The 24933-nt window shown below is 40.4% G+C and overlaps 1 protein-coding gene across 15 annotated transcripts in view; it reads right to left on the bottom strand.

Annotated features, from left to right (window-relative positions):
- Positions 1-2350: 2350 nt before the first annotated feature.
- The window catches only part of TPM1 (tropomyosin 1), a 52292-nt gene continuing 29709 nt past the window's right edge, over positions 2351-24933 (bottom strand). For 4 of the 15 annotated variants that reach the window (XM_073619135.1, XM_073619125.1, XM_073619122.1 and 1 more), the window contains 4 exons: positions 23542-23617; positions 22507-22569; positions 22346-22415; positions 2351-3348 (listed from right to left, as the gene is read on the bottom strand). In XM_073619135.1, the coding sequence (XP_073475236.1) occupies positions 3266-3348; positions 22346-22415; positions 22507-22569; positions 23542-23617 (292 nt within the window). In that variant the 3' untranslated portion in view covers positions 2351-3265. Of the gene's footprint in view, positions 3349-10994; positions 11178-21504; positions 21588-22345; positions 22416-22506; positions 22570-23541; positions 23618-24211; positions 24288-24933 lie in introns of those variants that run through there. The other 11 variants (XM_073619128.1, XM_073619126.1, XM_073619133.1 and 8 more) reach the window with 5 other exon arrangements.

Here is a 24933-nt window from a genome sequence, read left to right as displayed (position 1 = left end):
ATCCAGCAGCAGCATAAAGTTTGAAAATTCAAAAACCAGTATAAACTGTATGGTAGCTCCAGATGGTTCAGCCTGAACAGCTCACTCACAAAGATAGTCACCACAAAAAGTGCCACAATACAGAGTCCAGTGTACCTGAAGGTCACATTTCAGGCTTGTCCTCCAAAGCTAGGCTGAAGAAATGCAAAGCGGGATAGCCGCTATATGAAGACCATGTTAAAACCACTTCAATACCCAGCCATAGTAAAATTACATCCTTAACTTTAGGGCGGGATATCTGAATGATGCCTGCAGCTAGAGGCATCATTCAGATATTCTTTGCAGCTGGCAATTCTGTGCACAATAAGAACAGTCACAACAGCAGTTCCACCGCTTGATTGTTCTTATATGTGAGGGGTCTCTCTCTCGGGGAGAGATGTGGGGTCTTGCTCTTACTGACCCCCCACATCTCTCCATAAAGAGGACCTGTCACATTTATTCCCTTGTAAGAGGAATCTAAGTGATAAAAAAAAAAAAAAAATTAAATTAAAACACCCGTCCCCGGTAGCTCACGATCAGAAGAGAACACACATAAGTCCCACCCACATATGTAAACGCCGCTCAAACCACACAGGTGAGGTAATGCCGCGTACATTAGAGCGTGTGCAACAATTCTAGCAATAGACCTCCTCTGTAACTCTAAACTGATAACCTGTAAAAAAAATTTAAAGCGTCGCCTATTGAGATTTTTAAGTAATGAAGTTTGGCACCATTCCATGATTGTGCGCAATTTTAAAGCGTGACATGTTAGGTATCTATTAACTCGGCGTAACATCTTTCACATACAAAAAAAATGTGCTAACTTTACCATTTTGTTATTTAATTCATGAAACCGTTTTTTTTTTTCAAAAAAAAAAAAAAAAAAAAAAAAAAGAAGGCGTTTGAAAAATTATTGCGCAAATTCCGTGTGAGATAAAAAGTTGCAATTACCGCCATTTTATTCCCTAGGGTGTCTGCTAAAAAAAAACCAAAAAAAAAACCCATATATAATGTTTGGGGGTTCTGAGTAATTTTCTACCAAAAAAAAAAAAATTATGATTTTTACATGAAGGAGAGTAGTGCCAGAATAGGCCCGGTATTGAAGTGGTTAAGCAGCAGTTCCAACAAAGAACCACAGGGCAAAAATTACTAAAATGATGGGGGGAAAGGGGGGAAAGGGGGGAAAGGGAAGACTAGGGGGGGGGGGGGGAAAAAAAAAAAAAAAAAAAAAACACTAAAAAAAAAAGGCATGCTGGGTAGCGGAGGAGGGTATATAGATTTTTTTGTTTGCAGTGTCCTAAAACTCCTGTAGGCAGGAGTTTCTGAATTACTCGGTTCATCTATGGACGAGAAAAAACACACACACTTCTGAGAACACTGTTCACCCAAATGTGTGGTTACTTTGAAGTTAGCCATTTGCCTACGGTGCCACTTTAACATTGTGACAAAGAATCCAAAAAAAAAAAAAAAAAAAAAAAACACAAGCAACAAATATGTTATACTTACCTGCTCTGTGCAGTGGTTTTGCACAGAGCAGCCCCGATTCTCCTCTTTTTGGGTCCCATGTCAGCACTCCTGGCCCCTTCCTCCTGTCGAGTGCCTTCAGGAGCAAGCAGCTTGCACTGCGGGCACCAGAGCTGAGCCACTACTCTGTGTGTCCGTTCACACACGGAGCCACGGCTCGGCTCCGCACCCTGTCTCCAGGGTCTCCCTGTGATCCACAGTGGGAGCCAATGGCTCCCACTGCTGACAAAAGCCAATTAGGAGTGCGAGTCCCCGGAGAGGCAATGCTCTCCTGGACATCGCTGGATTGAGGGGTGGCTCAGGCAAGTATTAGGGGGCTGTTGCACACAGAAGGTTTTTTCAGCTTCATACACAATGCATGAAGCTAAAAAACCTAGTGCCTTTACAACCACTTTAATCACTTGGTCAGAACAAGTATGATTAAACAAGGGATGTAAAGTATTGAAGCCAGTGAATATGCATGATAGTAGGCAAATCGCTTTTCCAGGTTATCAATGGCCGTTTTTGTATTTTGCTTATAACAGTATGATGGTTTCATTTAAGCACAAGCCATTAAATACAAAATTATCCACATTACAAGGTAGCATACAGTTTATGAAGAGACCATAATATAGAAAATTTCAAGTGTGCTTTTTATTTCTTATTACAATGTTTTACATTTTTGGTTCAAATCTAAAACTAGTGTAAAAAAAAAAAAAAAAAAAAAAAAAAATTAGAAGTGAAGCATTGCAAAAAATGTATGTCCGCATTGATACAGATTAATCTCTCTCAAATTTAAACTCTGGAATATTTGTTACATGTGACTTGATTTAAAAAGGAAACGAAAAAAAAAAAAAAAAAGGGGGGGAAGATGAATGCAGTTAGACCATAAAAACAGAACGGAATTTGTGTAAGATTTTTGTTCCATTCAATTTTTCCCTAATTATCTTTACACATTTAGATATTAACAGCTATACTAGTATCCAATATCTGGAGTTTCATAGTTTAAATTATACAGGAATTAAATAATCTACGTTCTATAAACAACCATTGTACAGTACAACGCACAATGTAAAATTTAAACATTCTTCAGTAACTAGTGGGTACTTTGATTATGGACAGCTGTTACAATGGTAAGACTTTCCTTACCACCTATCTTTTACAAGCAGGTATAAAAAGTTAGCAACGTCCATAGGAACTGTCCAAATACCATATATAATCCCACTTAGCCATAATTCAACTGGTTGTCAAATGCGTAAACCCTACTTAATCCGGAGTTTGTTTTTGTCCTGTTTCATACCCCAATAACCTTCTAGAACAGATTAAAAAAAGGTAATGGAAATGGACCAGAGTTTAAGCGAGGGTATTACAATTAAAACACAAACAGAATTAACCGACTTTATTTTTGTTGTAATAAAATTACCATGTAAGAAGCTACCCAGACAAACCGTTAAAAAAATAGACACGTCTGAACATTTTGGCCACCAACAGGCCATCCACAATTGGCACAATGGCTAACTGCATTCCATAGAACCCTTCCCAGTTTATCTGTGGACATAGACTCCTTTTAGTCTTTTCAAAATGAGAAAAGGGGGAATAAAAAAAAAAAGGGGGGGAAATCCACAAATACCTGCCCCCATCCCAGACCCATGATTTCCTCAAAAACTGCATTAAAATTAGGGACTTCTTGACAAGCAGTGTCTACAGAAAACCAGACGTCAAAGGTAAACACCAGCAGATCTTTTTACATGTTGTTTAATTCCAAAAGCGTTTGGTCCAACATCTGATGCATATTTAAGTTGTCGTCTTTTGCACGTGCCACTTTCTCTGTGATTAAAAACAAAAACATTGAGTTATCCAAATGGTCTTGAATGTAACACAGGCATTTCTTTTCCTTTATGGCACACCAAATCAGGCATTTAGGAACCAAAAAAAGGTTAGAACTCAGGTTAACAACACACATGCTCATAACAGACATACAGAAACATCCAATATGTCATGAAAATGTTGCTTTTGTTTTTATGATGGCCATACAAAAGGAGGAAGGATTTTATATACAATCATTAGCAATAGATTAACTGTCCATTCTGAAATACAAACAGAAGAGCAAAAAGATTGTTCAATGCACCAATACTTAATCATATAGAATCTCACTTTGCTGCTAACAGTTTTTCCCACCCAGACCAATTAGAATAAAGTTGATTAAATTGACTTGCTTGAAATCAATCTGACACAGTATTTGTCGTTTCATGGATCCTACAATATCCGATTCTGCTAAGAATAGTTCAGATCATGATGTGTATGGCCATCATGAAACAATTCAATATATATATATATAAAGAGAATGTATGAATTCTCTATATAAAATTCTGAGGTGTTGAAGCACTTCCTTATTGCAGTCACAGTTCTCCAGTATATATGTCAAGGTCCCTGCAACATCTGATGAAATACGGTTGCTGTCGTTTATTACAAAGTCTGCTACTAGTCATACCTGTGTAGAGGCAAATCTTATTAACTGACAATTAAGTCATGAATGTAGCAAAGTCATTTATATGATTTAAATTTAGAACATAGTCAAAAAAACCCTACTGAAAACTTTAATAAAGCCTTTTTTAATTTTAAAAAACACTTGCTTAGGCAGAGTACCATAAAAAACAAAAAAAAAAACAAAAAACAAAAAAACACAAAAAACTTGAATGCCTTTTTATCTTCCTAAAATATATTTTTAAAAATACTTCTAAATTTTTTATTCAGTCTAGCCGATATGGTTAGTGCACCCACATTCTAGCTGTATTGCCAGTGTATGCAGTGGTGTTTCCAGTGCAACCAGGAACTACAGATCCTATGCTGCTTTGCACTATTTCTGTAAAATGAACGCATGTGTTGTAAGCAGTGTTATCCCTGCTGGAGTTCAGCTTTACATAGTTGGTAAGGTTGAATAAAGACAACAGTCCCTCCAGTTCAACACATGTGTGTGCACGGATGTGAAGATTTAAATGTTGAATTATGCCAAAATAGGTTAACCTCATTTAAGCCACTTTCAAGAGGAAATGCCATAGTAACTAGAGGATTTGTAAGGACCTTAAACAGAGCATGCCAATATACAATATTGGGATCATTCTATAGGTGACTCACTTAAGGCGCATGATCGATCCTTACTTTACTAATTGGTGAGTGACTGGCTTAGAACCACCAGCTGTAGGGCAGTGCATCTTAACTAACCTGGTTCCTGGTCAGCGAGTCACCAAGTAATAAACCAAGGATAAGCAAAAACAGTGCTAGTGCAATCTCCTTTAGAAAACACCAATAATCAAAGTTCCTATATTCTTTCCTGATGGATTAACTTTAACTCACCCAGATTTTCATTAATCTTTTATAAGGATAAAATGTATTCATGCCAAGTGGTTATGCTATAATATTAGTGTTGCAAACTTTCAGTCACACAAGAAAAAATAAAAGTCTAGATACATTTCAAACCAATGAAACCAGAAAGGAGTTCTACTATATAAATTTACAAGTTGGTTAACAAGTTAATGCATAGGTGAAATTCATCAGCAGTTTACCAATTCAACCAGTGGTCTTACAGAATATGTTATCTAAATGAATCCACATTTTTGAACTTTAAGAGCCCTTTCACTGAGCTGCGCTGGGCGTCAGCAGTAGAGTGCCACTAGTTTTAGCGGCGCTTTTCACTCCTGCTAGCGGCCGAAGAAAGGGTTAAATGTGGCCGAAAAGTGGTGCTGCCGAAGCACTTTTCAGGCAATTTGGCAGCGCTGCCTATTAATTTCAATGGGTAGGGGTGGTGGAAGAGCAGTGTATACACTGCCCCAAAGATGCTGCTTGCAGGACTTTTTCCCAATGTCCTGCAAGCGCACTGCTCCAGTGTGAAAGCACTCGGGCTCTCACACTGGGGCTATAGGGGAGGCATTTTTAGCCCAAAAGTGCCTGAAAGACGCCCCAGTGTGAAAGGGGTCTAAATGAATTTCACCCAGCAGTATCAAATGCAAAATGTTAATTTCACACCATCTTCAGGTAGGAAACAGTCAGACAAAGATTTTGGTTAGAATTAAAAGCATATCACAACAGGGAAACATACAATACCTATTATAAATGCAAACCATATGCTTTCCATGCTTCGAGGAAACCTCTCCTGTCCACTTACCATGAACAGACATCAAATTCATAGGCTGTTGATCAAGATAGGAATAGAAGTCTACCCACTGTAACCCTCTCTTCCTTTTGAGACATAACAGTAAATTTCTGAAGGTAGGCATGTCATCTCAGACAGTTGTTTATGGAACATGTCCCCCATTGGAAGAGCTCCTTTACCCTGTTTTATCAAGTAGCTTAAAATTTTGGACTTCTGACATTTCAGTCCTGGCAACAATGGTCATCAGAACAAATGAGTAACTCAGACAGTAATAACAGTTCTCCCCATGTTTCACTCTAACAAGCAAAGTGGGCGAACAGAAGAAAAATCTAAATCAAATGAATATTTGGTGTGACTACTCTTTGGCTTCAAAATACAAACAATTCTAGGTACACTTGTACACAGTTTTTGAAGGAACTCGGCAGGTAGGTTGTTCCAAACATCTTGGAGAACTAACCACAAATCTTCTGTAAATGTAGGCTGCCTCAAATCCCTCTGCCTCTTCATGTAATGCCAGACATGTCGAGATCAGGGCTTTGTAGGGGCTAAACTATCATCACTTCCAGGACTCCTTGTTCTTTACACTGAAGATCATGCTTAATAACACTGGCTGTATGTTTGGGGTCATTGTCCTGCTGCAGAATACAATCAGGGCAAATTACACACCTTCCTGATGATATGGCATGAAGGAAAAAGTATCTGTCTATTTCTCAGCATTGAAGGACACCATTGATCGGGCAACATTGGGGACTGTAGATGCAGTGGTCCACTAAGGAAACCTAATGCAGCAAATAAAATACACGTTTTACTTCTTTCTACCTCAGAAGATGTCCAGCAGTGGCATCAGCACAGAATTGGTACAAATCAGTGGGACCCAGGTACACCTATCTACTGACCAAAGAAGTCTGGCCAGTAGTGGTATTCATGGAAGAATTGCGGCCAAAAAGCCATACCTCTGACATGAAAACAAGGCTAAGCAAATCAACTATGCATGAAAACATTGGGACTGGAGTGCAGAAAAATGGCAGCGGGTGTTCTGGATGGATGAGTAAAAAAATTGATTTATGTAGCGGTAGAAGGTGGCAGTTTGATCGCTGAAGGGCTAGAGAGTGGTACAATGTGTGTCTGCAGGCAACAAAGCATGGTGGTTATTCCTTGCAGGTTTGGGGCTGCATTTCTGCAAATGGAGTTGGAGATTGTCAGGATCAAGGCTGTCCTCAATGCTGAAAACGCAGGTAGATACATCATGCCATACCATCAGGGAGGCATGTGATTGGCCCCAAATGTATTTTGTAGCAGGACAATAACCCTAAACATACAGCCAATGTAATTAAGAATGATCTTTAGTGTAAAGAACAAGGAGTCCTGGAAGTGAAGGTTTGGCCCCACAGAGCCCTGATCACAACATTGAAGCTGTCTGAGATTACATGGAGACAGAGGCTGCCTATAAACACAGATGATCTGTGGTCTGTTCTCCAAGTTGTCTGGAACAACCGACCTGTCGAGTTTCTTAAACTGTGCAAGTGTACCTAGAAGAATTGATGCCATTTCGAAGGCAAAGTGTGCTCACACCAAATATTGATAAACTATTAACACTTCTATTTCTGAAGCGTTCTTAATTTATAGCATTTTCTCAATCTGCCTAAAACTTTTGCACAGTACGGCGTATAATCTAAATAGGAGGAGTTTAAACAAATTATATATGGGAAACATCTAGTTTAAAAAGATGAAATAAGGCACACCCACAGACTGTATTATCTATACATTTGGCCCGCTTTAAAATCATGTGAAATAAAAGCTATGGAGTGCATGTTTTTTGCTCAGAGAATGGATAGAAAAAGATGGGCGGAGCTGCGAGTAAAGATAACAGGCTTAAGATGTAGCATCTGCTTCCTGAACAGAAGCAATGACTCACTGTCAGATTAACTATTAACCATGAACATGTTGCTCTAATACAGGAACATGAATTTCTTGAATTGTTCTATACCAGCCATCATTCTAGCCACAGAAATTGTATTTAGACCTAAAAAGCAATCATCTTAAGCCGGCCATAGATGGTTCAGATCTTGACTGGTTCAGCAGGGGCTGGCTGAGATTCGAGCCATCTTTGGGCAGGCTGACTGTACCCAAGTCGATATAGCGATCAACTTGGGTACAACTAGCATGTTGGATGGCATGCAATTATGGCCAGCGTCTATAGCCGCTAGCAATAACTCTTTTCCTGGCAGTGATGTCTCCCCACATCATCTATTCCCTGCCTTACTGAAAGTGCCCATAAAATCTAGTTAAAAAAGCTGTAATTTCTTAACTTCTGAGGAACCATATGATGCATACCCCAAAACAGCACAATAAAATGTTTTTTAAATGCGGCTGTCAGGACAAACATCAGAACTGCCTATGCTGACTTGTGTACAAAGTTCAAACATGCTTTGAAGCCATCATCGTCTCTCCGCTGAAGTATTTGGTCACCGAGCTGGACAAACCATATACAAACCCACAACCTAATGTGAACATGCTTGTTTCAGGTGATTTCTGTTCAACTGGAAAGATTTATCTGCACTTCCTATATGTGTAGACACAAGAAGTGAGAGCAAAACCCACCAAAGTTCAGGAAATTTCCTGTTGGACATGAACAGTTGCCACTGGGACAAGATTTTCCCCTCTATTCTTGTTCTAGTGGCAACTCCAAAGTTTGAATGTTGCTTCAAATGACAGGGGTCACCAGGTTTATTAGGGAGAATGCATCTCTCTAGATTGGACAAAGAACCCAACATATAGAACCCAGTCACACCAGCCTGGCCTGCTGTGATGGGTTAACAGCATGTTGCATCACACATTAAATGTAGGTTGCACTGGCACAGGCCATTCATTTAAATGGGCTGCCTAATGCACCATAACAGAATAGAAGCTGTGCATTTAGGGTTTTTACCATCACAGCCCACAATAGTGTGCTGGGAATATGCATTGGGTGCCATTGAGAATAAATGGCAATGCCTAGTACCAATACGTAGTGTTATGAACGGGTAGAACGAGAAGTGAACATTTCATCAATAAAAACAATCAGCTATAGGATTGCCAGCAAACAGTGCTTTAGACCCCAAGCCTGGCCATAGACATCTGGACAGGAATCTTCTGCCCAGCAAGCACCACCTGGTTAAAAAAAAAAAAAAAAGTCCATTTAAAAACCGATTAAGCTGGGTGTAAAATCCGCTGAACAGTGACTGCATCCTGTCAGATGCAGTCACTGGTTGTCAGCATCACCACATTTCAGTGTGGATGAAATGAATAATTGATTTAAGGATTTTCAGAGGCTGAACAAGAGCAAAATCTCTATATGCACTCCTCTATTCAAATTACATTAGCAATATATTGCACATTGCAGAGTGCTTCTAAAATGTATTCTTTGGTCTGTGTTTACTTCCATCAAGGAAAAAACTACCAAAGTTCTCTTGTAAAAAGCTACATTCATCATAAGCCAAGGATTCTGTTAAACTATTTTTAAACATGGAAAAAAAAAAACAAAAAAAAAAAAAAAAAAAAAACTTTGTAATGTTGAGATAGCCGAAAGCCATGTAAAGCCTTCCCTCTAATCTTAAAAGCAGCTGTGCTCAAGACAGCCTTGTGGGTTCTAAATAAGGTCTTCAACGAGCCATTGACTGTAACAAGTCTGTATACAACCTCCCTCCCCAAGCTGAACTCATTTACTCTGTCATGGCAAACCTGTAACAGTACTCATACATAGTGTACAATTGTTCCCTAATAGACAATTACAACACAATTTTTTTTACAATATGAGTGTATGGAATTAATGGGGCAGACAGATACCCTCTGGGCACCAGAATGAGTTGGGCAGCATTGTAAAGCCAGTTTAAGATACAATATTCCCAAGAGCTGGTTTACACCTGTGTTGGTCTCTGAAAAATGATATATTATGAATCTTTCAGCCGTGGCTGACTGGCATTCAGGAGGCGAAACTGCTGCCTCCTAAATACTAGGAGTCGACCGATTATAGGTGCGATCGATTATCACTTTTAAAGCATCGGTCAAACTTACCGAGGTTACCAGAATTGCTTCAAAGGGTTGTACCGGGGTGATGCCTGCAGCTGCAGGCATCACCCCGGTACCGTTCTTTAGAGTGGACGGTCAGCTTTCTTGTAACAACCGATGTGGCTCTGCAGCCGCTCGGCTATTATAACAAGCAGTGTGAGGGGAGGGGACGTCTCCCCCTCCCGCAGCTCCGCCCCGGTCTCCCGTCCCACCAGGTGGCCCAATCGAACAGCCGACACATCCGCCGGCTGGCCCGAAGACCCAAACAAAGCCACATCAGCTTTGTTCGGGTCTCATGACATCACATCACTTCCGGATTACTGGTATCCTAAAAAAGGTGCCAGTTTTAAATAGAAAGTATAAAAACAAAACAAAAACCAAACCAAAGTGTAAAAATAAAAAAAGTTAAAAATCTACAGAATATCAGCACCCAACTTTTTTTGGTAGCAGAGTGTTTTTTTTTTTTTTAATGGGAATACCACACCACAACTGCGACCTCAGCATCTGCCGCACGGTTGCAATGTGGCCTCATTCACTTGAATAGGTAGCACTACCTAGCAAAAGCAACAGAGGGGGACATTTTTGCTGCACTACAAAACAAAGAATTGTGGCTGTGACGTGTACAACCCTGTCCGACTTAAGTTGAACAGAAAAACAAAAAAAAAAACAAAAAAAACAAAAAAAAAAAAAAAAAAAAACCAAACAAAAAAAACGTATTTTTACCAACCAACAGAAAGTTAAACTAAACCCTAAAGATGCCTTATAGATTTCTAAACAGCTACTGAGCAATAGGACCAAACAGACATAACTAATGTTACCCAGGTATATAGAAATCTTCATACTGCTTGAGGGAACTAGTGTCAGTTTGAGGTTTTTTTTTTTATATAAACATAGGAGAGGAAGTGTTAAACCCAGTCAAACTATTTTTGGTGTCCGTTTTAAATTGGGAGATTTCCCTTTACTTAACCGGACAGTAACAACGGTCACGAGAACAAGTAAAGAGGGCGAATCTAACTTGTCGTAACATTGACGGCAATAGAGAGAAAAAAAAAAACACCCCACACAGAAAATTCTAATCCTGACCCATTCTTTGCAAAAAACAAAAAAAGGTTTTTGGTATACATACACCTAATGCCCATTCAATACGTTGATGGTACTATATATTAAAGTATGAGGTGGATTAGACAGAAAGATGTCCTACAGATGTCAAAAAAGTAGAGACTTGCAGTTTTATTAAAGGTTCAATGTAGGCATTCAATAAATAATGCAGGAAAAATAGAGAGAAAATACACAGTGGGTCTTTATTTTACAGAGTGTCTGTACAGCAGAAAAGTGTCTTGAGGAGTGATACAGGACAGTTTTAAGAGTTCCCAGAAGAGACTAGGATAATAGGACAGCATAGAAAGGTATATCCAGCCCAGGTAGGAGAAAGATGACCATATCAAGCAAAGCATTTTATCTGTATGAAAAAAAAAAAAACAAAAAAACAAAATCAACGATCTCACGGTACATGAAACTTTGGACAGGAAATTGAGTCTTCAGAAATCGAATAATAACCCCTTCTCTGCAAATTCTACAAAATTAATGATTCTCTCAAAACCACACGTATCACCATTGAAACTAAGGTTCGGTAACAAGGCAGACTGAAATAGAATGCAACTAGTACACTGAGAAATTGAACCTGAAATGATGCGCCAATTCTGCATCCAACCCCATCATCTACCATAACGAGTGCTATATTTGAACAAACTGTGCAATGGTCACTGGTATTAGAGCTGAGAGATGTATTTTTATAGATAAGCCTAATGTAACAGGGTTAGGCGACCTCAGCACTCCAGCTTTGGTGAAACTACAAATCCCATCATGCTGCTGCCTACAGGAGTCATGCCTATGGCTGTCAATGTCTTATGGGGTTTGTATCTCCATCACAACTGGAGTTCTAAGGCTGTCTATCCCTGATGTAACTGACAACATACCAATACATGAATTTAATAGATTTGTCTAACACTGGTATAGGATACAAGGGTCAGATCACTGTGCTATAAGAGGTCATCTGTCATAACTATAATTTTCAGCCAGACAAATTAAACTCTTTCTGAAGCCTTTACTGCAATGTGTGCCCCTGTTGTGGACCCCCCTTTTTCCCTTCTCTTCCTGTCCATATGACAGTAACTGGCTCCCTAGTGAGTTCTTCAAAGGAGAATATGGAAAATGCACTCTAGAGAGGAAACCAATTATCTCAGAGTGCAGTTATACTCCGGAGGTCTCTAGCTAGAAATTGAGGAGGTGGAAGTCTACCAGGAAAACCGATGATTGAGAAAAAAAAAAATAAAATAAAAAAAAAAAAATAGAATGTTGTGGCTGGAGTTCTACTTTAAACTTCTCCACTCCTGTAACCGAGTTGATGTAAAGTGCTGCACAAACTGCTGGCACTATATCCTGAATAATAATATTGGGTTTGCAGACTACGGTAAGTGCTAAAGCTGTATATTGGATGTAGTTCTAGCATTTATGAAGTCTATCTTCAGTGAAAACAGTTTCTCATGAGTGATCCATAATACGATCCAACAACAGTAATCAACTAAACATCCTAAACTGGAAAATGAGCTCAAACACTAGGATGCATAAACAGGATAATAGGAGTCTGAAGCCAAGTCTGTGGCACTCGTTCATTTGTATTTTCTTATACATGGCTATAGGAGCACTGCTGTGTCTGTCAGCAAACTAGTAGCACATTGGTATATAAACTCCCCTAGCAGAGGTGCAATTCCAGGCATCACCATGTTATACATAGTTCACTGGCATCTACCTGGTAACTATGTATACAAAATACCTGGCCGATGCTGCTGGAAACTGGACATCACTAAAGTAGACAGAGCTACTATGGCGATCTCCCCCTGCTTGCCAGTCCTGAGCCAAAGGCTGTTCTCCTGCATTGTGATCACAGGAGGTTGGCCGCTTGGCATGTGCACCATTCAGAGAATGCTCTGCATATTCTGAATGACTGCAGAGCATTCCGATTGGACAAGGTGGAATGGCTCGGCGGTGAAACAATGCTCTCCACCCTGTCCAGAGAATGCTTTGCATTCATTCAGATAAAGAATTCTTTGAATAGCACTTGTGCCGAGTGGGCAAACCTGTGTTCACTTTTTTTTTTCTTTTTAATCAGAAAAAAAAAAAAAAAAAAAAAAAAACACACACCTTGGGCATCAGGCTGGCCACTCAGGATGGGATCCAGAAGTGGAGATCACCGAAGTAGCGGTGTCTACTTCAGTGATTTCCAGCTGCATCAGCCAGGTATATCATAGTTATATAGGTCCAAGCTGAGCTAATGTTAACTATGTACAACATTCCAACGACGGGAATTGTTTACGGGAACCTGAACATCAGCCTTCAACACCTGATAGATTCAGCTGTTATCTGCCTCCCAGATTATAAACTTGCCCCTGGCACATACAACATAGTGAATCTGAACAGGTTTAAACTAGGGTTGTCCCGATACCACTTTTTTAGGACCGAGTACAAGTACCGATATTTTTTTTTTAATGTCACGTGACAGTGGTGTGTTTTGTTTTTTTTTTTGTTTTTTTTTTTTGTTTTTTTTCGGGGGGAGGGGGTGAACGGTGTCTTTTTTTTTTACTTACAATTTTTATTTTTTACAATAATTTTTTTTTATTCTTTATTGCAATATGTGTTTTTTTTTTTTTTAAACAGCCCTGTTGGGGGGCTTTGGTGAGATATCAGGGGTCTTAACAGACCTCTGATATCTCCCCCTTGAGACAGAGAAAGACAGAGGATAGAGATTCCCCAGTCACTTTCTCAGCTGCACTGAAAATGAATGGAGAGAAGACAGTGGCTCCTCTCCATTCATAAACTGACACATTGTAATCACAGGAGGTTACAATGTTTCAGTTATGTGAATGGAGAGAGTCAGCTGACTGTCCATACAAAAAGGAAGAAGGACAGCAGAACGGAGGGGACAGAAGAAGGAGAGGGGAACGGAGGGGGCATGTAGGAGGATGCGGTAATAGTCAGCGGTGATCGCGTGTGGGGGAGTTACAAGCACCGATCACCGCTGTATGTCACTAAAGCAGCTGAAAGCCGCGGGGGGAGAAGCTTGTAACTCCTCCACATGCCGATCACCGCTGACAGTCCAGGTATCGGGGGAAGCATCGGGTGCATTTGCCCGAGTACAAGTACTTGGGGAAAATGCTCGGTATCGGGACAACCCTAGTTTAAACTTTACTTCTTCAGAAGTGAAATCTCATTCAGGGACATGTGCCTCTATTACAGGACTTCCAATGGAAGGGCAGGGCAAATAGGTTAGAAGGATTCTGTCAAAACTGGGTGTGGGTCTTCAGTAAAACCTCTAGATCCTCAACTATACATATTTATCAGCTCTGCTGTGACCCAGTGGATTGCAGTGTACCATACATGTAGGCGGGACCTCTTGGGGTCTGTTAAAGTTAATACCAAATATAGCCACACGTCTAGGTGGACACATAGGAGCTACTGTATGTGCTGGGGCTCAAAATGCTCCACATGAATGTTTGCGTATGCAGGACCATCAATGCACAACTGATCAATATTAAAATGTCTAAATGACCCAAGCATATGTTTTGTGAGGACACATATGCAGCTTGTAGCCATTAGATTGATTTAATCAGATTATACACAGATGGTGAACATACAAGTGTGGGCTTTTTTCAAGTGTCAAAAGCTTGTATGATGATTTGAGGCCAATTTATTCCTGGTAGTTGTAGGTTTGGCAGAGAAGAGGTTATTGATAAATAGAAACTTTTCCCATTCTTTACCACCGGATGCACACAGATTTTTGAATTCGAACATTGAGAAAAAAAAAAAAAATAATAAAACTAAATAAAAAAGGAGTGCATTAATGAGCAATATAAAAAGTGTTAGGTGTTTTAGCAAATGCATGCGATGTCTCTAAGCGGCTAACTGCAAGTTTACGTTAAATGAAAGTCTTGTAATACGAACTAAATGGAAATGTACACCCTACACTTTTTCATTTTGCGCTCAAGCTGGATCATGCCAAATGTTAACTATACTCTTGAAAACAATGAAGGTCCCCATGGTTCAATAGAGATTAAATGCTAAAGAGGACGATTTGACTGGCTGTTAAGGGAAACAGAAAATGTTCTACAACTACCACTAGAGCTTCACTATAGTAAAATGTACTGCACTTCATACTGGGAGCGTATTCCGACATTGAGAACATACTAATCTATGCTGACATGTTTAAAGCTGTAGAACTTGCTTCTTAAAGCTTAAAATTTTAAGGGACATTACTATCAATGTGAAGTGTCGCTTGTGCTGCTGGCTCCTAGTTTAGTTGAAATGTTCTTTTCAATCCCCTGCAGGGGAGTTTACTAGAGCCAAAGGACATGCCATATGCACTCAGAGTGAAAAATATGCCGGCCCTTTCTCCATTCATAGAAGCTGTACATCAATGGAGGTTAGGTCCATAAAGATGATCCGCACAACCGCTTATGCTCTAAAATATCTTGCTTTTATTCAGTTAACTGGTAGTTATGATTAAAGCCATGTAGGTTGAAACACATCAATTGACTGCATTTGTACACTGGTTTCCTGTATAAAAGCAAGATTTTAGAGCATAAGCAGTTGTGTGGATCATCTTTATGGACTATTACTCTCAGATAGGCAACTATGGATCAAGCACCTGCGAGCTCTGCTGATGGTGGATTATATGGCTAGCAGCACTGAAATCTTTGTTTGCAACAATGCAGGTTAGGTGCATGCATGAAAAAAAACACACCTCCTTCATTCATGTTGCTTTTCATTCATAGAGTCTTTAGTACAGCTTTTATGAATGGAAGAGGTGAACGGAAAGGGCAGGCATAGTCTGCACTTGCAATCAGTGCATATGACAAATACCTCTTCATTACACCCCCCCCCCCCCCCCCCCCCACAGGGGATCAGAGGAGGAACATTTCAACTAAACCAGGAGCCAGCACACAAAGGATACTTTGCACTGATTGTAATGCCCTTTTTTATGCTAATGCCTCAAGTATAAAATGTCCTGCATATTTTTGTGTAATGCAAGCTATTCCCTTGAAACCAGAAAGTTCTTCCTTTTCCATCAATGCGGGGCATCAAATCCAAGTGGGAAGCCTTGATTCAAGTCCACAGCCTTCCAACCGATGCTCCAACATACAGGCAGTGTGACTGAAGGTGCGTTTGCACACATACATTATGGGAAACGGTCCAAAAAGGTATTGGTGGATGTTGTGGGAGCTGGCTCAAATATAGTATTTGTGAAGACAAATCGTGTTGTGTGTTTAATCCGCATCATCTACCACAAGGTCATTCAAGGGATCATTAGCACTAGAGAGCACTGTACAAACAGGCTAGGCACAAGATTAATTCTACAAGTGGTCAAGAACAGGGCACAATGCCTTATACTGCTTTCCTCTACATTGGAAGTCAGAATAAGTAGCAACGTACGGTGTTTACAGGGTACAGGAAAAGAATATGACTGGGTATGGAATTCATAGGACATGGACTGAGAGCAGACAATGCAATGTGTCTCAGGTTAATACATTTTCCAAAATGACCAGCACCCAGATCTGCTAAGGATTTTTAGTGCCTGCAGGGAGGTTAGCCTGTCATATTTTCTCATATTATACAAAATAGTTTCATCTCTAGCCAGCTTTAGGTGAATACATGTCCTACTTACACAATATTGTCAAAAGTATTGGGACACCTGTCTTTACATGACCTTTAATAGCATCCCAGCCTTAGTCCGTAGGGTTCAATATTGAGTTGGCCACCCTTTGCAGCTATAACAGCTTCAACTCTTCTGGGAAGGCTGTCCACAAGGTTTAGTAGTGTGTCTATGGGAATGTTTGACTATTCTTCCAGGAGTGCATTTGTGAGGTCAGGCACCGATGTAGACGAGAAGGCCCTGCTCGCAGTCTCTGCTCCAATTTATCCCAAAGGTGCTATATCAGGTTGAGTTCAGGACTCTGTGCAGGCCAGTCAATTTCCCCCACCCCAAACACACCCACCCATGTCTTTATGGACCTTGCTTTGTGCACTGGTGCGCAGTCATGTTGGAACAGGAAGGGGCCATTCCAAAACTCTTCCCACAAAGTTGGGAGAATGAAACTGTCCAAAATGTCTTGGTAAGCTGACATCTTAAGAATTCTCTTCACTGGAACTAAGAGGCCAAGCCCAACACTTGAACAACCCCACACCATAATCCCCCCTCCACCAAATGGATTTGGACCAGTGCACAAAGCAAGGTCCATAAAGACAAGGATGAGCGAGTTTGGGGTGGAGGAACTTGACTTGTCTGCACAGAGTCCCTACCTCAACCTGATAGAACACTTTTGGGATGAATTAGAGCAAAGAATGTGAGCCAGGCCTTCACACCCAACATCAGTGCCTGACCTCAAAAAAATGCACTTCCTGGAAGAATGGTCAAACATTTCCACAGACACTCCTAAACCCTGTATACATCCTTCCCAGAAGAGTTGAAGCTTCTATAGCTGCAAAGGGTGGGCCAACTCAATATTGAACCCAACGGACTAAGATTGGGATGCCAATAAAGTTCATGTGCGTGTAAAGGCAGGTGTCCCAATACTTTTGACAATAGTGTATGTGGAACTGGTTTCAGGATCCGGTGATTTAAATATTTGTATTTTAATGCATTTAACAAAAAATGAACTGTGGTGGACTACTGCTGTACCCCTAGCAATTGTATTGCTGATACTGATATCTGTCTCTACACACATTGCATATTGCCCAATCTGACCACGTAGCAGATGAAAAGTTGACTGTCCTGTGCTGGAAACAGTACAGGACAAAATGTAAAAAACTGTAAAAAGCAGATTTACAGAAAAAAATCCCTCTTTAAAACCTATATCACCATTTCAGTTTCAGTAAATGCACGTAATATCAGATTTCTAGATCTTTGAAGTGGATCAGCAAAATGTATCTTAGTGTTAAATCATTAGTTTGCCTGGAAGAAAGCGAATATCTCACATGCAATGGCTCCACACAATGTGTATCTAAGTAAATCATATTTTAGGTGAAAAGGCATTTAAACCTAGAATAAATTCCTACTGACATATAAAAACACCTATTTAGACAAAATAGGCACACATATCCCATCTACATACAACATAGAGCATTTTAGCTAGAGCAAGAAAGGGTTCAAGCATACCTAAAAAGGCCATTTTAATTTTTATTTTAGATAGAGTGGGCAGGAATTAGAACAAGTCAATTTTTTTTTTATTTTTATGGCCGTCTGTGTCCGTTAAGCTGCAGTGCATTTTGTGAACAGGTGCAAAAGTACCCGGTCACAACGTAAAAAAAAGCCCACGTCATGTTTGCAGTGCCATTTACTGTTACGCGTCAAAACCACACGAAGCTCAATGCAAAAAAAAGGTACATTAGCTACTTGTGTGTTTGTTGCGCATAAGGCCGCCCATTGAAATGAATGAGTTGCCCTATACTTCTAGTGAAAAAAAAAAAAAAACAAAAAAAACAAACACACGCGCACACAAAAGCACATCCACAAAACTCTAGGTGTGACCCTAGTCTGTGGGAGATTCACCCTCCCCATTTTTCCTTGTGACTGTGAGAGTCGAAGAAAAGCTAAAATTTTAATTTGTCACCAGAAGACTAGAAGGGAAATCTTCCAATGGGAACATTAGTTATGGCGATTCTCACTTTCTGATTTGATTTGGCTATGGGACAGAACGTGAAGGGAAATCTTCCCAATGGGACACAGATGGAAAAGAAGCTGGCAGTGTTATAACCTGGCCCCACTAACCAAAAAGCTTTGCCTTTAGTTCTACTTACAAGGCTCCATGCACACTGGAGCTCATAGAACGGCCGTTCTGAATGTCGGATTGCTGGCAGGAAAACGCTGCTTTAAAAACACGATTTTATCAGCGTTTTGCATTGCCGTTAATGCACATTTAGCAGCGCTAGCTTTTAGCCGCGTATCTCTGCCTCTATTCAAAATCAATGGTTCCCTATGGGAGCCCATTGATTTGAATAGAAGTCGCACCAGAAGTAGGATCATCATGATGCGACTTGCGGTGCGTCATCTGTGCTAAGGATGAAGAGGAACCCCCACCAAAACGAAAAAAAAAAAAAAAAAAAAAATTAAAAAATTGGCGTGGGGTCCCCACCCCCAGACAATACCTGGCCCTTCGGTCTGGTATGGATTTAAAGGGGAACCCCCCCCTCGCCGAAAAAACACCCCCTCTGCTCTTCTTCTGATGTTGACACGATGCTCTGCCGCTGTAATGCCAGGTGCGCGGTGACTTATATTGGCGTGGTCACCGGGTGATGTCATCTGGTGACCCCGCCCCTTATGACGTCACCATCCCATGATGCCTCCGGGTGGTGACATAATAAGGGGCGGGGTCACCAGATAACATCACCCAGTGACCACGCCCCATGCCAATATAAGTCGTTGCGCACCCGGTGGGAGAGAGCGTTGTCTCAACATCGGAAGAGCAGAGGGAAGAAGACGGAGAAGACCGGGCCAACGCTAGCAAAAGAGCAGAAGATATCAGAGGAGCCCAGCAGAAGAGGCCGGAGAGAGTGGAGAAGTCAGAAGAGACCCCCGAAGCTGCCTAATAAATTACTTTAAAAAAACCTGTCTTGTGCGTTTTGTTTTTGACACTTTTTTTCCCCAGGTGAATGGGTAGGGGTACAATGTACCCCTTACTCATTCACATAGGGTGGGGGGCCGGGATCTGGCGGCCCCCTTATTAAAGGGGGCTCCCAGATTCCGATAAGCCCCTCGCCCGCAGACTCCCGACAACCAAAGGCCAGGGTTGTCGGGAAGAGGCCCTTTTCCTCAACATGGGGACAAGGTACTTTGGAGTGGGGGCGCAGCGCCCCCCTACCCTGAAGCACCTACCCCCATGTTGAAAGCATGTTGCCTAGTACGGTTCGGGGGGAGGGGGGTCCCACTTGCTCCTCCCCACCCCTTTTCCTGACCAGCCAGGCTGCATGCTCGGATAAGGGTTTGGTATGGATTTTGGGGGGACCCCACACCCTTTTTTTTCAGCGAAAGGGGTTCCCCTTAAATATCCATATCAGACCGAAGGGCCTGGTATTGTCTGGGGGGGGGGGGGGACCCACGCCAATTTTTTTTCCATTTTGGCAGGGGTTCCCCTTCAGCCTCAGCATAGAAGACGCACCGCAAGTCGGATCATGATGATGCGACTTCAAATCAATGGGCTCCCATAGGGAACCATTGATTTTGAATAGAGGCAGAGAATCGCCGAACAAGGCTTAACGCTCTTCTTACAGCGTTAACCCTCGTTTAACACCTTTTACCGGTGTCTGGCGTTTCCAGTACTGCTCTTGACTCCCAAACTCCAAAATATGGCTGTTTATGAGCTCCGGTGTGCATGGAGCCCAAGCCTCTGCCAGAGTTTTATTGCCAGTCTTCTCACTTCCTTGTCAAGACAGGAAGTGATGGGTATCTCTCTCCAACTGGGAGACAAAGAAAAAACAATGCTTTTTATTGCAGTCTGTACTCTTGTCCCAGTGACTATTGCATTCCTCATTTCTTGTACAGGATTCAGAAGCAAAAATCTCATCTGAGATCAGACAAAAATAAGCCTAGCAGAACCTAAAAGAAAAAATGTTGACTTTTCTTCACTCTACTTCTACTTTAATGCTCTTTTGTTTGGAAGAATATGAATCCTCCAAATCAAAGTGAAATTCTGTTAAGCAACTTCAAGCACTTCTACTAAGAACAAACATAGCAAAAGTAGCAATATAAAACATTTCACATAATGAAGCACAACGGATAAGGTACAGAGGACAGTACTGCAAGGTCTAGCGTTCTACCACATGGTTGCTTAACATGCTAATGCACTGTATTAAAAAGATCAAATAAATGAGAGAGAGATTTCTCTCTCCAACTAATCTCTCTATATCTATCCATCTAGTATATAGGTAATGTTTTTGCACAATTCTGAAAATTTTTCTAGTTTATCCAGATTAAAAAGTTTTGCTAGAAACAATCCAGCTAGAGGCTGGAACAAAATACCTACAGTAATGCATTATATTAGGGCATTGGTGACAAGTTAAAATGCAAGCTAACTGCCAAAACAGCAGGTAATGGGTTTACCAAGCTTCTTTTTGTTAGCTATATATTTGGTACACAATTTAGGAGTGCAGTGATAACCTACTTAGGATCTGTGCCCCCTACCTCGACTGACGGGTATACATATATACTGGTTTACATAACAGACACCACACTACAAAGACTGCCACTGCATTGGAAGTAAACAAGAGCACATTGAGAGGAGCCATTGATGCCTGAAATATTGCATTCACTTTCATAGCATTGTCTCGTTCTAAATTAGTGTGCAATGAGAAAGATGAAACTTATGAAAAAAAAATAAAAAAAAGGAGGAGAAGAAAAGCAGCAAGTAACACAATAAGAAAAAGCAGAGCTTACATCTGTTTAACACTGGCTTGGCAAACTTTGAGATGCACTTTTGTTTTAGTGGTCCCATAAGTCAAAAGGCCCACACTCCTGTAGTAAATGGTTTTATTTAAAAGTAGTAAATCTGCAGGGTTTTTTAAATCAGAATTAGACAGATTTTGCCAGTTGTCTAAACAGAGGTAAAGCAGTGGTGAGATAAAAATTAAGCCAGAAAGTGAGCAAACAAATTAAAAGGTTGATGGTGTAAGGGTAGGAAGTGAGTTTTATTAAGCGAGCAGAGAAGGTACGAACATAAGCGAACATATAGAAAAAAATTTTACATTGAAGTCATGTCATTGAGAGCGTGATCCAGTTCTTCACTGATGGCTTTGTACTTCAGTTTCTGGGCATATAGTTCATCTGCTCGGAGGGAAGGTGGGAGAGAGATTGATCGGAAAAACAAGGGTAGTGGACAGACAAGAAAAAAAAAAAAAAAAGGAAAATGGGGATAGTAGGAACAGAAGGGATGTTTGTAAAGGGAGAAAATGTATAAGGAGGGGGACAAACGAAGGGCAACAAATAAGGATATGGTGGACAGAAAAACAGATGGAGGAACAGTAAAGGGTGGAAAGAAGTCCAGGGTTCGCAACACCATCCAGGAACAGGGTGAAGAAGCAGACAGCGCGCGGAGAAGCAGTGAAGGCCCAGCATGAGATAACAGATTGTATATAAAGAAAAAAAAAAGAAAAATAAAGACAGATTAGCAGTAGAAAAGGCAAATTCATTGCCTATTTAGGAAACTACTGTATGCCGAGAAAAAAGGATTTTCCAATTCTTGGATAATTCTAACATTACCACTGCAAGATATCTGGGTGCTGAAAAGATGCACTATGTTGGTATAGAATCTTCACAACACAAAGAATTACTTTACCTGATAAATCGGTACTTAACTCAATACAAGCTTTACATTTCTCAGATTCACCAACCAAAATCACATAAACCATTATAATCTAATGCTATCATTACACAAGGATACCATTTAAAAAAAATATATAATAAACAAACCCCGCCACATTTATGGCTTCTGTAAAGAAGTTTCCTGTATGTCACAACTGAAGCTATGCAGTCTTACAACCATAATACCATCTGAAATAAGAGGAAGGAAGGAAAAGTCATACCTTCTAAATCATCAATGCTCTTTTCCAGCTTGGCTACTGTCCTCTCTGCAAACTCAGCGCGTGTCTCAGCCTGAGATAGGGTAAAAAGATAAAAGTTTAAGTCTCCAAACATTTCAGGAAGAATGAATTCGCCCACAAACAAAGCAAGTAACAAAACCTACCTCCTTCAGTTTGTCTGTGAGGACCTTGATTTCCTCTTCATATTTGTCCTCCTTCTGGGAGTACTATAATCAGAAATAGACAAGCTTAGCAGGTCCACCAATGTCCTGACCAACATTCCCCTAGCTGGACATCAGTGAGAGCTTCTAACCAAATAATGCTGCTATCTGTGCACAAACTGCCTGTGTTAGTGGTATATGCCAACATATATGTGATAAATTACACAATAAAAAGAAGCAATTGTGTTCCTTTATATGATATGAGCCATTCTAACTGCTAATCTACCCAGGCAGAATGTCTCCCTTGTCTAGAATATGCAATCCATCAGGAACAAAGATTACAGGGATAAATAAAGGTTAAGAAACAGCATCTCAGTCCTAAGGGAACTGCAACAGTTAAGCATCAATACCATAGACACCATAGGGATTTCTGCATGGTAAAAACAAGACAAACAAGCTGAGGACAAAGAGTGAAGACAAACCTTCACCTTACACAAGCTCTGCTGTCAGATATTCTTACAGAATCAGTATACAGATCTGTAGAGGGGGAAATGCATTGCACTGCATGGAGACATTGTGATACATTCAGTATTCTAATGCATTAAAAGTATATATTCAAATAAAAATGTCAGCTTTCTAAAGTGGAATGATGAGATAATCTATTTTTTGAGCTGTGAAAGGAGTGCATGGCTGTCCAGCAGCTATAAGCGTTTTGTTTAATTTGCATCCCTAGTTCCTCTAAACAGTATGTTTTTACTGGCAAGGGATGCATGAAGAACTTGGAAGGAGGTGCCCATGCTCCTCTAACAAACATAGCTATATCCAAAGGGCATTAAGCTGTTTTGGCTGCGAGTTGGCAGCAAAGGGTTTCTGCACTGAAAGGAGTTTGGAACTGCACTGGAAAATACTTTATAATCACTTTCTTTCTGCAGTGAAAGTACATTGACATGGCTGAGGGTCCTTTTGGCAACATGCACATATCGGAGAGGAAGACCCCCTTCGGCCCTGCACAGTTCAGAGCAGATTTTACCATCATACCTTCTCTGCCTGGGCCTCCAGAGATTTCAGGTTGTTGGTGACAGTTTTCAACTCTTCCTCAAGCTCGGCACATTTGCTATTTGGATGGGGTGGGGTGTAAGATAGAGGTGGCAGGAAGAAACAGAAAAAAAAATGGGAGATTGAAAGAGGAGAGAAAGGAATAAGATACCAAACCAAAAAAAAAAAGGAAATATTTACTAGGCCGAGATAAAAAGCTGCATTACAGTTCAAAAAGATATACAGAATGTCTTTAGACAAAACATCCAAAATTCAACTTTGTATGGATGTAGCCTATGCAAACCATTTGTATAGGGAGGCAGATATTTATATATATATATATATATAGCGCGGAAACAGGAACCAAAGCAGAGTTATTGAACAAGCAATGCGATTGGTATCCCTGAGCAATATTTTGTCCTTTCTCTAAGACACTATATACCTTCTATGTGACATTAACCCCGTTTACATTTTTTTTTTTTATAATGCAGCTTTTCCTCTCTGCATCAGAGATAAATACAGTAGAAAAAAAACAAAAAAAAAACACATGGATCATAAGGAGACACTGCAGCAAGAGTAAAGCACAGAATAATACTGCTTGAGTCGGGAGTTAGGAGGAGAACTGAAGCCCGGTAGCTGAGGATAAAGACAAGGCCCAGATTGACGGCAGTACCTTATCCTCTGAAGCTATTAGTGTTTTCAGCGTTTGGTCCATTATTCTCAGCTGCTCATCCAGCTGCCGACAGCGACTATTAATGAGTGCATGAAATAAGGTAGGAGCGAACAAGCCATTCACAATATGTGGAGCATGCAAAGAAAAACACATTGTTACACGTGGTTGGGCAAAACAGTAAACGCGTTAAAAGGTAATTGTATTGCAATGGCTACCAAAAGTTGGGTTATCGGTCCTAACCTCTACATAGAACACAGACACCTTGGCAATAATTCTAGTCTTTCCAGGAATATTTGGTTCTAAAAGTAGGATGCTAGTTACCTTAAAAATAAACTCCAGAATAATGCTAGGTTTAATTTGCTCTATACAATTGGAAAACAAAAAAAAAAAAAAAAAAAAAAACAAAAAAAAAAAAAAAAAAAGCTTCTTTGACATCGCATACTGAATAGACTACACTGTACATTATAATAAATGTATCTGCCAGACTCCCCAATCACCCTAGTATTGCTTGTCCTAGTCCCCTCCAATTGGGTTACATTGTTGAATACTTAAATCTTTTAGATTTTACTTTATATAGACATGATCCAGCCAGCCAACCAAGTGGTAAATTATACAATGTATAGGTTTTTACAAAATTAACTGGATTTTTGCTGCCATCCAGATAGACAAGAACACTGACTCAAGACTGTACCCAAATTACTTTCTGAATTTCAAGAAATTAA

The sequence above is a fragment of the Aquarana catesbeiana genome, linkage group LG03 (genome assembly GCF_042186555.1).
Source record: "Aquarana catesbeiana isolate 2022-GZ linkage group LG03, ASM4218655v1, whole genome shotgun sequence".
Taxonomy (NCBI): Eukaryota; Metazoa; Chordata; class Amphibia; order Anura; family Ranidae; genus Aquarana; species Aquarana catesbeiana.
The sequence above is the reverse complement of the archived record's forward strand: the minus strand, read 5'-3'. Positions and strand labels throughout refer to the sequence as shown.